The sequence below is a fragment of the Haliotis rubra genome, unplaced genomic scaffold, assembly GCF_003918875.1.
Source record: "Haliotis rubra isolate DU_JTF1 unplaced genomic scaffold, ASM391887v1 Scf344, whole genome shotgun sequence".
NCBI classification, from domain to species: domain Eukaryota; kingdom Metazoa; phylum Mollusca; class Gastropoda; order Lepetellida; family Haliotidae; genus Haliotis; species Haliotis rubra.
Window position 1 is genome coordinate 739474 of NW_025767018.1, and position 15698 is coordinate 755171.

Below are 15698 nucleotides of genomic sequence, written 5' to 3' on the forward strand. Positions count from 1 at the left end.
ATAAAAATATAAAAGGTATAAATATGGCAATATAGAATATTTACTTCACCAGTTTGCTGATGACACAACCTGTACCTTAGATGGTTCTGAACATTGCCTTTTTGCAGTTTTAAATGTATTGAATATCTTTGCAAGATTTTCAGGACTAAAAATTAATATCGAAAAAACAAGCCTTATATGGATAGGATAAAAAAAGCGCTCGAGAATGAAACTTTATCCTCAAAAGAATCTAAACTGGGACCAAACGTCCTTTAACCTACTTGGAATAACATTTACGCTAGAAACTGACGATATAGTCAAGAGAATTACAAAGAAAAAATTAGAGCATGTGAAACACTAATGTATACTCTCCCCAAAAAGAAACGCATCATCAAAATAGCAATTTCATGTAGCAATGAATTAAAACGTGATTCATTTTACAAAAGGTTTTGCTCTGTTTATGAGTCCTATGGTGTTTATGTCTTGAAACATCACAACAAAACGCACCATCCGTAAAATACCCGTATTTAAGAGCATGATTTTCAATTTCGGCGTGTAGTGTCACAGAATACACAATTCACATGCAATGCACGTGAAAGTTGTGGATCTGATAGTCTCAGTGATGGGTATAAAAGGTTGATCGCTGTCTGTCGATTATTCACTGTATTTGGAATATTGTTGACGAACGCAAAATGCCACGTCTAAGTGAAGCCAACCGTCATATCGCCATTGGTTTGCTTGAAGCTGGCCAGTCTCAATGTGCAGTTGCCCGACGCATGAATGTTCACCAAAGCACCATTTCACGGCTCTTGGAGAGATATCGCCGGCAGAATGCGGTAGCAGATGCCCCTCGTAGCGGGCGACCTCGAGCGACCACTGCGGCGCAGGATCGCCACATCCGGGTACATCACCTGCGTCATCGAACAGCTACGGCGACCAGTACCGCTCGACAAATACCCGGATTGAGGAGGCTTTCCGCACAGACCGTCAGAAACAGTTTGAGAGAGGCTGGTTTACGTGCCAGAAGACCTTAGTTTGGCCCTGTGCTTCGACAACAACATCGTCGACATCGAATTCAATGGTGCACCAACGTTCAGGCCTGGAACCTACCGAATTGGCGTAGAATCTGGTTCAGTGATGAATCACGATTTCTATTGGAACGACGCGATGGAAGAATGAGGTTGTACAGACGTCGTCGTGAACGTTTCGCCGACGCTTGCGTTCCTCAGGTGGACAGATTCGGCCGCGAAAGTGTTATGATGTGGGAAGAGATCACCTGCCGTAGGAGAAGTGATTTGGTGATGATCCAGGGCAACCTGACAGCTCAACGGTACTGTGACGAAATCCTACGCCCACACATCCTTCCAATCATTGATCGCCAGAGGGAGTTGTTTCAACAGGACAATGCCAGGCCCCACACAGCACGTCACACTAGAGACTTCCTCCAGAACCACAAAATCAATGTGCTCCTCTGGCCCTCAAATCACCGGACTTAAACCCGATCGAACATCTGTGGGATGCCCTAGACAGACGGGTGCGACGCCGTAACCCCCAGCCCCAGACACTTCAGCAACTCGCACAGGCACTACAGGCAGAGTGGGCTGCGATTGGGCAACACGAGATTCTGAGACTTATTCGTTCGATGCCGAGGCGATGCCGTGCAGTTCTGGATGCCCACGGTGGTCACACGAGGCATTGACTTCAGCGCCACCACACGTCTCCATGTGACACTCAAACTGACTTTCCTCGAGTTGATGCCAAAGACGGATAAGTCTGCATTCCCAGTGTGCAATTTCGCTATATTTCATTTGACTCATAAAGCCTACAAGATGTTTCAAAATAAACATAAAAAGTTACGGTTGAAATTCCTATATGCGTTTCTTTTTGGGAGAGTATATATCTCTTCCGCCCGTAACCTTACTCCGTTCGGTAGAAATGTAGTTCTAAAATCACTAATCATTCCAAAACTAAATCACCTCTTTGGCTCTATTCTTAAACCAAGAGATGATGTTATAAACGCATTTCAATGAAAATGTTGCAGATTTATTTGGAACAGTTAACCTGTTCATGTCAGTGAACGCTATGTATCTTAGCTAGACCCGACTCGCGTGCCTGACACCCCTAAAATTGGAATGCTCCAACTAATCTTCCTATTGTTCTCCGCCTGACTGAACTTGTTGTTTTAAGAAATGTTGGGAAAACAGGGGTAAACCAATTAAGTCGGTAAATAAGGACGAATATCTTTGGCCTACTCGTCCATGTTGTTATAAACACCGCTCGGGCCGTTCGATCAGGAAACTCATCGCTCGTGCGAAACACTTGGTGCAAAACGAACGCACCACAGCACGAGTCATATTCAGACACTGCATCATGTTCACTAGCAAGAAAATAATTACAGGCATATTTTTAATCAATTGACCTGAAAGTATTTATTTGTATATAAACAGTCAACCGAGTGTGTCACCAAGTTGAGCAATGTGTTGTTCGCGCTAGAGGGCTATCTGAGCATGCGCAAGCAAGCACTCGTGTGAATCAAAACGAACGGGTTCCGCGAGTACCGGAGTCGGGTGATAGGGACCGGTTCCGTCACGTGACTGGTCACGGTCAAGTGTACCTGACAGTCTTATACATCACGTGAAATCAGAGAATATAAATAATGACCCAATTGTACATTTACATTGAAAGTTGTTTCCCTATAAATGTAGAATTAATTTCTCTCTTTCTCTAACTAGATACTTCATACCAAGAGAACTGGTCTGTCCTACCCTCGAAAGTGCAATGGTCTGTCATACCCAACCAAGTGACATGGTCTGTCCTACCCACTAAAGGGAATGGTCTGCCCTGCCCTAGCAAGAGCAATGGTCTGCCTACCCTCTATAGCAAGATGATCTGTCCTACCCTAAAAAGTGGAATGGTCTGCCCTACCCTCGAAAGTGCAATGATCTGCCCTACCCTACCAAGTAAAATTGTCTATCCTACCCTACCAAGATAAATGGCCTCTCCTACCCTACCAAGAGAAATGGCCTGTCCTACCCTAACAAGAGCAATGGTCTGCCCTACCCTCTAAAGAGAAATGGTCTGCCCTACCCTCTAAAGTAAGATGGTCTGTTCTACCCTAACAAGAGCAATATTCTGTCCTACCGTCTAAAGAGAAATGGTCTGCCCTACCCTAACAAGAGCAATGGTCTGCCCTACCCTCTAAAGTAAGATGGCCTGTTCTACCCTAACAAGAGCAATATTCTGTCCTACCGTCTAAAGTGAAATGGTCTGCCCTACCCTAACAAGAGCAATGGTCTTCCCTAACCTCTAAAGTAAGATGGTCTGTTCTACCCTAACAAGAACAATAGTCTGTCCTACCTTCTAAAGGGAAACGGTCTGTCCTACCCTATCAAGAGCATTGGTCTGCCCTACCCTACCAACAGAAATGGCCTGTTCTACATTACCAAGAGAAATGGTCTGCCCTACCATCTATGGTAAGATGGTCTGTTCCACCCAACCTGGAACATTATTCTGCCCTACCCACTAAAGTGAAATGGTCTTTCCTACCCCGACAAGAGCAATGGTCTGCTCTACCCTCTAAAGAGAAATGGTCTGTCCTTCACTGCCAAGTGAAATGGTCTGCTCTACTCTACCAAGGGAATGGTCTATGTCACCCTGGTCTGTCCTCCCCAACCCAATAAAATAGTCAATATAATGCTCCCGTTCTCTCTGAGCTGCGCTGACCAAGAACTGTTCAACGGTATCGTGTGTAATATGGGCTGAGTCATACATTTCTCGGTGTTTACTCCGTTGTGTAATCTGGTACATACTGAAAACGATACTGGTCATTACTAAATTGTTCCGTGTTGGCTGCGTACTCCTCAAGAATTGTAAGCTATATTTCGACCCTCGTCTCTGTGTCTTTTAGTTCGGTTCTAAACGCCACACTTAGCGATTCCAAATATACAGTATAAATGGTTGGGGTATGTTCATAATTTAGACCACACAAACCAGTGATTGGTATTCTGATTAGCGTCCCACACTGTCCAGGCTCGACTGACCACCGATCGATAGACGGAGTTTCTTATTGACTGAATTTCAGCAACGGGCGTTTCAAGGAGAATCAGGCATTTAATATTTTCCTTATTGAATTAATTTTACATAACAGTTTAAAGGGATAACACTTCCTCTAATAATCTTATCAATCGTTATAGCAACGTTAGTTAAAAGGGCACTGATCTATGGCTTCGACTCGGCAGTCTAACACTGCCACCTAGGTAGCGTAGCAGAGGTCACAAACCAGTCAAGAATTATGGGATATGATCAAGATTCCCTGGGTCAAAAAACAACAACCAGTCCCGGGGAACAGTGCCCCTTTAAGGTCGGGGCGTGTGTGGACGTGACAAATTAAGCAGTATTAAATGCTGCGTTTCGTTTTCCGACTTTTTTGGATTATTTCCTCTAGGCCACCAAAACATTGATCGAGACAGCATCCTCGGTACAAAGCGACATAGTGAGTTGTGAGTTTGTGAGTTACCGCTTTTAGCAATATTCCAGCAATATCACGGCGGGGAACACCAGAAAATGGGCTTCACACATTGTACCCATGTAGGGAATCAAACCTTGGTCTCTGGCGTGACGGACCGCCTCCGTGGTGTCGTGGTTAGGAGAGAGGAAGATCGCGGGTTCGATCCCCGGTCGCGTCATACCATCTTAAGTTTGGGCTAGTACAAGCAGCCACACATACACACACATGCACGTCGTCAGATGAGCGAAATATTCTCAGTACCACGTTCAACCTCATATCACCTTACCTTTGGCGTGACGAACGAACGCTTTAACCACTAGGCTACCCCTCAGCCCCATAAAGCGGGATTACAAGGAGGAAAACACTGTACATAACCATGAGGAAGTGTTTCAACTCGTAAATCTGTCAAATATCCCAAGGTCAGATCGCTCACACTGGCGACTGGTGGCCACAGTTCGACTTACTTTTCAGTGTAGCTCTCCAACTGTTAACCGTTAGTCCCGTCAACTGTGAGAGGTATTACTGTTCGGCGAGGAATTAACGTGAACTGTTCAGCTGTATTCTTGTGAACTGTTCAGCTGTATTCTTGTGAACTGCCCAGCGTTATTCTTGTGAGATGTTCAGCGTTACTCCCGTGAACTGTTCAGCTGTATTCTTGTGAACTGCCCAGCGTTATTCCTGTGAGATGTTCAGCGTTACTCCCGTGAACTGTTCGGCTGTATTCTTGTGAACTGTTTAGCTGTATTCTTGTGAACTGTTCAGCGTTAATTTTGTGGGGTATCAGCGTTACTCCCGTGAACTGTTCGGCTGTATTCTTTTGAACTGCCCAGCGTTATTCCTGTGAGATGTTCAGAGTTACTCCCGTGAACTGTTTAGCTGTATTCTTGTGAACTGCCCCAGCGTTATTCCTGTGAGATGTTCAGCGTTACTCCCGTGAACTGTTCGGCTGTATTCTTGTGAACTGTTCAGCGTTATTCTTGTGAGATGTTCAGCGTTACTCCCGTGAACTGTTCAGCTGTATTCTTGTGAACTGCCCAGCGTTATTCCTGTGAGATGTTCAGCGTTACTCCCGTGAACTATTCGGCTGTATTCTTGTGAACTGTTTAGCTGTATTCTTGTGAACTGTTCAGCGTTAATTTTGTGGGGTATCAGCGTTACTCCCGTGAACTGTTCGGCTGTATTCTTTTGAACTGCCCAGCGTTATTCCTGTGAGATGTTCAGAGTTACTCCCGTGAACTGTTTAGCTGTATTCTTGTGAACTGCCCCAGCGTTATTCCTGTGAGATGTTCAGCGTTACTCCCGTGAACTGTTCGGCTGTATTCTTGTGAACTGTTCAGCGTTATTCTTGTGAGATGTTCAGCGTTACTCCCGTGAACTGTTCAGCTGTATTCTTGTGAACTGTTCAGCGTTATTCTTGTGATATGTTCAGCGTTATTCTTGTGAACTGTTCAGCGTTACTCTCGTAAACTGTTCAGCGTTACTTTTTGTGAGATGTTTAGCTTTATTCTTGTGAACTGTTCAGCGGTATTAGCGTGAACCATCCATATTATTCCTGTTCAGCGTTGTTTTTTTTCGAATGTTCAGCGTTACTCACTGTCCTCAGTGTTATTCCTGTGGAATGTTCTGAATCATTCGCATGAACTGTACTGTGTGCAGTTAGTTTGTGTACTGTTCAGCTGTTCAGCATAATCGATCCGGTGTTCCTCTTGCAAATGATATGGGATTCTTCACCGACTGTTCTCTGTGTAAACGTTTCCGTTAAACACCGAACTAGTCTATATTGCTACCCAACGTCTGTGTCAAGACTACTCTTTTGACTGCATGCTTTTGTAACGTTGTCTTATACAAGTCTGCCAAAAATCAGACTAATCCACGTTTCGCTCCACCTGAACGCCACTTACATATTGCCGTGTGAACTAAACTGACGTAAAAGCCATTCATCGGATCCTGGTCCGACAAGGGGACGCAACTGTCACTGAGGCTTTGAAAAGGTGGACTGGTGGTGTTGAGGAAATATGAATCTACTAATATCTAGCAGCTACTGAACAACAACACCATTTATTTTCATCCCATGCTCGACAACCAAGGGACAGATGCATGTGTGTTGGTGTTTGTTTCCCTGTTCAAGACAACGAATCGTTGTAACCGAAAACGGTAACACAAATACCTACTCGTATGTGGCTTTTCAACATTGAGATGACAGATACATTTTTCAAAAAGTAGACTTTTTGACCTACTTGCAACTGGGCCAGAAGGGATATATACTTTACATGCCTATCGTTATTGAAAATATAGTCAGTTGCTGTCGTGTGATTATATACTGCAGTTTTAACACCGCCGGTACTTCAGTGGTTAGATCGGGGGCGGTGGGGTAGCCTAATGGTTAAGGCGTCTTTTCGTCACATGCTGAAGACCCGGTTCGATTTCCCACATGGGTATAATGTGTAAAGCCAATTCCTGATGTCCTCGCCGTGATATAGATGGAATATTGCTAAAAGCGGCGTAAAACCATACTCACTCACTCAGTGGTTATTTACTTATACATTGTTATATTTCTGCTTCACTTCAACATTAATCTACAACACGTGTTTTAAATTACTATTTAGCACTGTCAATACCACGGATTTGACGTCCGTATAGAAACCTGTACACCAGATTCAGTGTGATTGATAACAATAATGAGCATGTCATCCCTAAACAGGTTGCTAGTTCTGATGGTGATTAGTTGCCTCTGTTGTTTACATGCTGAGGGTAAATGGCCATGTTATGAGAGGTTTTGTTGGTGCCAAACACGCTGCATTGTCAACTGCAGTGGTAATGGGAGAGCACTCAATTTTATCCCACCCATTGACACACAGTGTATCGAGGTGCTCTACTTTGCCAATAACAATCTGCCTAGAATTACTAACAAAACGTTTGCACACGTCAAGAAGTTTGATATAAAATTTTTAGACTTAAGGAGTAACGAGATTCGGTCAATCGCCAAAGGCGGTTTCTCTTTTTTGAGTAGGATGCTGACTCTTGATCTCAGTAATAACACAATTCCTCCAAAGATCATCGAGGCTGCGTTAAAGTCACTTCCAAAACAGTTCAGTTACTTGTACTTGAAGCAGATGAATCTGAGCAGGATATCAGCGTCTCTGTTCAGTGGTCTTCGCCATACCACGGCCACGGGAATACATCTATCCCACAACAGACTGGAAGAGGTCAATATGACAGCATTCAAGGACCTTAGACATATATCCACTATATCCTTGGAACATAGCGGTATCCGTAGCTTGGACTTGGTGCATCTAGGTGAACTAGAATTTCTGTGGTTATCGTCCAATAATTTGACCACCTTCCCCAAACTCTGTCCCCAAAACAAGGCATTGTTTCCCAAATTGTCGACACTTGGTTTGCAGAACAACAAACTAACGTCTCTGACTTCAAGTAATTTTAACTGTCTCATGGGACTCAAATATGTTTATCTTTCGGGAAACAATTTTTCTGATATTCTGGGTGAAACGTTTTCTACCCTGACCAATCTAAACACTTTAGACCTTTCAAGAAATGCAGGTCCTTTGAGTCTCGATGACTATTCATTTAAGAACTTAAATCTTAAAAAATTGACACTTTCGTCATCCAAATTGTCATTTGTCAGCCGCAAATCATTTAATAGCTGCAAGTCCTTAAAAAGCCTTGACCTCTCCAATACCACTCGGGACATACCATACACGAAAAATCTAACGTCAATACTGCATGGTTTATCATTAAAAATGTTCCGATGTACTCTGTGTGACCTCACAGCTATACCGCCTTTTGTATCCACGATGATAAGTCTTCAAACTCTGGACCTTGGCGAAAATGAAATAGACGATGTGCCTGATCATTCATTTGACAAAAACATACATTTAAAGAACCTTTCTCTGTACAAGAACAAGATCAGAAGTTTTAACAGCGATGGTGTCGTGGCTTCAATAAGATATGACCTGACTTACGTCAACTTCACAGAGAATCCTTTCGACTGCACCTGCAAACTCCTTTGGCTCAAGAAGTGGATTCTTTATGACAGATCGCTCTTCCGTGATCAGGAGGTGAACTACACGTGCGCCAGTCCAGATCTATACAAAGGGAAGAGAATAGTTGATATAGGTGATTTATCTGACAAGAAATGTCTCTTTGAAAACTCTCCGTTCATTTCAGTTATCTGTGTAGTAGGCTCAGTATTTGGATCTTTAATCATGTTGGCTTTGTTGTACAAATGGAGATGGACTATCCGGTATAACTACTTGAAAAGACAAATTAAAATGCCTGCCTCATCTTCAGAAGAGCGAACACCCTTACTCCATGCTGACGTTTATGTTGTGTACTGTGATGAAGATTACTCCTGGGTAAGATACGAAGCCATGCCAAACACTGAGGAACTTGGCTGTCTTCGGCTCATTGTCAGGCAACGGGACTTCTTACAGAAGAAGCACGTTGTCAGTAACATCGTTGAGAGCTTGAACTGCTGCAGGAAAGTCCTCGTGGTTATGTCCAACAGCTTCTGTAAGGATAGAGAATGTCGGTTTGAATTGTCCTTGGTCCAGAAACGTTTAGAGGACCAACTTCAGGCACTGGTGGTGGTCCTCCTAGAGGACATAGAGGACAGGTACATGTCAGCTTCAATGTCCTCCTTCCTTCAGAGCACTACCGTGTTTACCTGGTCTGCCGATTTAGTCAACATTGACACTTTCTGGGGGAGCCTTCTCGCTGGTCTTCGAGATTAACGCACAGGTCTCAATCACCCACACTTTGGGCTAGGACGAGTAAGTCGGTTACTCTGACTGGATACCCGTGCATGTCCGGGTTAGAATTGATCTTCAGCAACCCATGCTTGTTGTAAGAGGAGACTGACGGGGTCGGGTGGTCAGGCTCGCTGACTTGGTTGACACATGTCATCGTATCCCAAATGCATAGATCGATGCTTATAATGTAAATCACTGGATTATCTGGACCAGACCCGATTATTTACAGGCTGCCGTCATATAGCTGGGATATTGAACATAAACAACAAAGAAACAAACAAAAGCATCTTCTGGTCTTGTCTTAGACAAGACTCTTTAATAAATCACTTGAACCATTGTTCTGGATTTCAGTGGAACGTTCACTTTGTGATCTTGTACAAAATAGTCTCGCCCGTGATTGTTATCCGAAACAAATTTTGCGTACAAAGAATGCACAGTACGGACATCTTCACCTGCACGTGCAGCCGTAGTTCCTGACACGCTGATAACTGTCATCTATATTTTCGAGAATAAACATTTTCAACATTAATTCCATTGTAACATAACGACATTTATTATGTGACTATTTATGTTAAATATCGGTTTCCTGGTTGCCAAGAGTATAATATCAAAAATAACGCTTTGAGTCTTTTTTCCATTTTGTGATGTTATTGTACTGACTTTAAGAGTTTTACAGCATGAAATTCAAATTTGCAGTTTACATATTTGTTTTCATATATACTTGTTTGCATGCTATAGCTAAACGATAATAAACACGCACACATGCACACACACGCACACACACACACGCACACACACATATGTACACACACACAGACACAGAGTTGTATATAATCCACCATACTGATACAAAAATCCACACGCACACATGCAGACAAACAAACCCTGATAATCCTGATGGAAATGCTCTATATATCCTACTGCGCTTTTTTCCTCATAGCATTAACTGATGCGCCACTTCACCTCGTTCTTTCCTTGCTAACTATACCTGGATGTATGCATAACATATCATGTTTATCAGTAAATACATTGTTGACAGTCAGACGTTTCAGATTCGTGTTGTGCATGTTGTTTCAGTGTTGTTCTTCCAAATGTAGCGTTAATCACAATACTGGAAGGTCGGGGTAGCCTAGTAGGTCAGTCGTACGCCCGTCACGCCGAGCCCCGGTTCGAATATCTACTTTCGCGCGATTTTGAAAATCCAGAACACTACCACTACAGTTAAACTAGTCATATAAGTATGTGTGTGGGAAAATGTAACATAGTACACGTTATTATGTCATCAACACAGTACACAGTAGTATGTTATCAACATAGTACACAGTATTATGTCATCAACATGGTACACAGTAGTATGTCATCAACATAGTACACAGTAGAATTTCATCAACACAGTGCACGTTATTATGTCCTCAACATAGTACACAATAGAATGTCATTCGCATAGTACACAATAGAATGTCATCAACATTGTACACAGTATTATGTCATCAACATAGTACAAGTAATTATGTCATCAACATAGTACACATTAGAATGTCATCAACATAGTACACAAGAGAATGTCATCAACACAGTACACAGCAGTATGTCATCAACATAGTACACAATAGAATGTCATCAACATAGTACACAGTATTATGTCATCAACATAGTACACAGTATTATGTCATCAACATAGTACACAGTAGTATGTCATCAACATAGTACACAGTAGAATGTCATCAACATAGTACACAGTAGAATGTCATCAACATAGTACACAGTAGTATGTCATCAACATAGTACACAATAGAATGTCATCAACATAGTACACAGTATTATGTCATCAACATAGTACGCAGTAGCATGTCATTAAGAAAGCACACAGTATGATGTCATCAACATAGTACACAGTATTATGTCATCAACATAGTACACAGTAGCATGTCATTAACATAGTACACAGTATTATGTCATCAACATAGTATACAGTAGTACGTCATCAACATAGCACACAATAGAATGTCATCAACATAGTACACAGTATTATGTCATCAACATAGTACACAATAGAATGTCATCAACATAGTACACAGTATTATGTCATCAACATAGTACACAGTATTATGTCATGAACATAGTACACGTTATTATGTCATCAACATAGTACACAATAGAATGTCATCAACATAGTACACAGATTTATGTCATCAACATAGTACACGTTATTATGTCATCAACATAGTACACAACAGAATGTCATCAACATAGTACACAGTAGTATGTCATCAACATAGTACACAGTAGAATGTCATCAACATAGTACACAGTAGAATGTCATCAACATAGTACACAGTAGTATGTCATCAACATAGTACACAATGGAATGTCATCAACATAGTACACAATAGAATGTCATCAACATAGTGCTCAATAGAATATCATCAACCTAGTACACAGTAGTATGTCATCAACATAGTACACAGTAGCATGTCATTAACATAGTACACAGTAGTATGTCATCAACATAGTACACAGTAGTATGTCATCAACATAGTACACAATAGAATGTCATCAACATAGTACACAGTAGTATGTCATCAACATAGTACACAGTATTATGTCATCAACATAGTACACGTTATTATGTCATCAACATAGTACACAACAGAATGTCATCAACATAGTACACAGTAGTATGTCATCAACATAGTATTATACACAGTAGAATGTCATCAACATAGTACACAGTAGAATGTCATCAACATAGTACACAGTCAGGATGTCATTAAGATATGCACACAGTATTATGTCATCAACATAGTCATCAACATAGTACACAGTAGAACAGTATGTATGTCATCAACATAGTACACAGTAGTATGTCATCAACATAACATATGTACAACATAGTACACAGTAGCATGTCATTAACATAGTACACAGTATTATGTCATCAACATAGTACACAGTATTATGTCATAAACATAGTACACAGTAGTATGTCATAAACATAGTACACAGTATTATGTCATCAACACAGTACACAGTAGTTTGTTATCAACACAGTACACAGTAGTATGCCATCAACATAGTACACAGTAGTATGTCATCAACACAGTACACAGTAGTATGTCATCAACACAGTACACAGTAGTATGTCATCAACATAGTACACAGTATTATGTCATCAACACAGTACACAGTAGTATGTCATCAACATAGTACACAGTATTATGTCATCAACATAGTACACAGTATTATGTCATCAACATAGTACACAGTATTATGTCATCAACACAGTACACAGTAGTATGTCATCAACACAGTACACAGTAGTATGTCATCAACACAGTACACGGTAGTTTGTCATCAACATAGTACACGGTATTATGTCATCAACATAGTACACAGTATTATGTCATCAACATAGTACACAGTAGAATGTCATCAACATAGTACACAGTAGTTTGTCATCAACATAGTACACAGTAGTATGTCATCAACACAGTACACAGTAGTATGTCATCAACATAGTACACACTAGTTTGTCATCAACATAGTACACAGTAGTTTGTCATCAACATAGTACACAGTAGTATGTCATCAATGATCGTATGGTCAAGCTCGCTGATTTGGTTGACACAGTCATCGTATCCAAAGTGCGTAGATCGAAGCTCATGATGTTGGGACCGCCTCGGTGGTCCGCCGTAGTGGTTAGAGTGTCCGTCCGGAGAGCGGAAGGTCGCGGGTTCGATCCCCGGCCGCGTCATACCAAAAGACTTTAAAATGTGGTACTTGTTGGTCCCTGCCTGGCGCATTAATGGGTACAACAAGGACTGGTCGGCTCGGAGTCAGTATAATGTGTCTGAGTGGGGTATTTATGCTTTACTGCGGCAGTGAGCTAGCACTATAAAACCAGCTTAAGCCTGGGCTAGTACAAGCAGCCGCACATACACATACACACGCATGCACGTCGTCATATGAGCGAAATATTCTCAAGTACGACGTTAAACCCCATTTCACCTCACCTTATGCTGTTGGTCATCTACAGAGGGCCGCCCTTTAGCTGCAATATTACCACTTTTCGACGTTTAACAACAAACAAACAGCTGGATTGGTAAAGTTTGGACTGCCCGGGCTCCATATACAGATCCTGTGAATCGTTAACATTTTCAGTTTTATACCACTTTGTCCATAGATCTGTAGGTACCCGTTTCCACACAGTGGATGGCCTGGACTAACAACTACTCCCTGAAATGAAGACATTTTACTGAAAAATGGTTCTTAAAGTATACACATTAAATATGATTTATATAATATAAAGGAACACAAAAACATTCTTTATTTTCAGACTTGAAAATATTGGTAATATTGCCACATATTCCATACTTGCATGGAGTGCATTGGGTATACTTGTTTCAGGGTCTGTGTGGCACACCGTGGTTGGCGATACAGTGTTTAATGTTAAAGGAGTTTCATACTCCTTATAGACATAAGTATTTAAAACAAATGCAGGGATTGGCAATCTGTAAATTTACTCAGAATATATAAACACAATGTTTGTTAACTATGTGTATAAAGTGAAAATAATCTACTACAACCGTGCAGTCAACATTTCCTGTTAGTCTCCCTGTGTACTTTCAGAAGCATTACGTCGTTGTGTTCTAATTGGACTGAGCTGGGATATCATACTTTGTAACATTTACTTATGACGCATGACTGGAAGGTTAATACATCCGGGTAAGTAATCCATTCGTGACCAGCTCGTGTAATTCCGTGACTGGGGCTCGTGCCCCTCTAGAATTCGATACTGGTTTGTCTAAAGGAATACTACAGACAAGTACTGATACTGGTAGACTGGTACCCTGTCTTTCGTCTCCTTGCGGCTTCACGGCATTGATGAGCGCATGCGCTCTGTGGAAAGCGAATCAGTTGAGATTGCAGTTTATGGAATTGGGCAGGGTAGCCAAGTGGCTAAGGCGTTCTATCGTCACGCCGAAGACACGGATTCGATTCCTCTCATGGACGCAATGTATAAAGCCCATTTATTGTGTCCCCAGCCGTGATATTGCTAAATGTAAAACTAAACTCTCTCACTGTTATAAAAGAACATCGTATTCCGGAGTTTATTATACACCTAACAAGGGAAGTCATTAGTTGATTGGTAAAAGCAACGAACAAATGGAAGCCAGGAGAAGTGAGTGAGTTTTGGTTTACGCCGCTTTTAGCAATATTAAAGGTCACATGCAACGTAAAACACAACTTTGCAGATTCTGATACCTTTCGGTATGGACATAGCGAAACAAATCATCAAAATGCAAATTCAACTTATAAAGTTGAAAAATAACGCGATGAAAAAAGACGCGCGAAATCGGAGTTCAAACGTTTCACTAATTTTCCCCAGACTTTTCGGGGGAAAACGGGTTTCAACAGCTGGGCTGCGCTCATAGCACGTGCGCAAGTAAATAGGTTCGCACAGCGTGGAAGCGGGTTGTCGGGTGAATACTCGGTGAAGGCTTTGGTGTGAGCTATTTTTCTAATGTTTTGTTGATATCTCACAGGCGCGAGCTTTTTATATGTTATGACAGTTAATTAACTGTTTATATAATTTCATTTGTCTATTTCACCACACGTTCTTCTTACCGAGACACTTTCTCAGTTCGATACTTAAAAGCAATGTCATTATTTAGCGTTGACAGAATTTCTAACTGTGATATAGATATGTCGTTGTCACAGACAAAATTCAATGTCTTGTTTTATTGACACCTGTGTGTCTGCCTGCCTGTCTGCTAATGACAATATTCAATACACAGCTGCTATCACTGACCACATGCAATTTGAACTTAACACCAATCAGGCTATACACCATAAACAAAATGCATTGATTTATGGCCCGAGTTCGGTCTCTGTCACATTATGTAATTACACAGACAGGCAGGTGTGATACTTGAACACATGACATGTTATGATGTCTGTTGATTGCAAAATGTTATACACAAAAAATGAGCATGTATTTACAAAACCCAACATCTCTATATATATATACACACAGTTAGCCGTGAAGGCATCTGTAAATGAACCAACCGTTACACTTGAGTGCACACCCACCCGCTCTGACTGGGTTCGGTATCCCGGCTGCTTCGTTTCTTGGGAAGTAAACCGAAGTACACAATTTTGCACTTTCGATTAGCGATTGTACGCTTATAATTTTGTTTATATATTTTTTCGTAACCAGCAATGTATATTATATGTCATGAATAAGTGATAATTGTGTTTTAATTATGTTTGATTTTTTGGTTGCATGTGACCTTTAAAGGAATATCACGGCGGGTCACCACAAATGAGGCTCACACATTGTAGAGAATCGAACCCGGGGCCTTCGTCGTGACGAACGAACGAACGCTTTAATTGTTGATCCATCCCACCGCCCTGGAAGCCAGGAGTAAATTATTACAGAT

At 41.5% G+C, this 15698-nt stretch overlaps 1 protein-coding gene across 1 annotated transcript; it reads left to right on the forward strand.

The window, feature by feature from the left end:
* The first annotated feature begins 6938 nt into the window (after positions 1 to 6938).
* On the forward strand, positions 6939 to 9368 carry LOC124284765 (toll-like receptor 3). Its single transcript, XM_046720869.1, has one exon. The coding sequence runs from the start codon at positions 7165 to 7167 to the stop codon at positions 9235 to 9237; it is 2073 nt and encodes a 690-aa protein (XP_046576825.1). The 5' UTR covers positions 6939 to 7164; the 3' UTR covers positions 9238 to 9368.
* The last annotated feature ends 6330 nt before the right edge of the window (positions 9369 to 15698 follow it).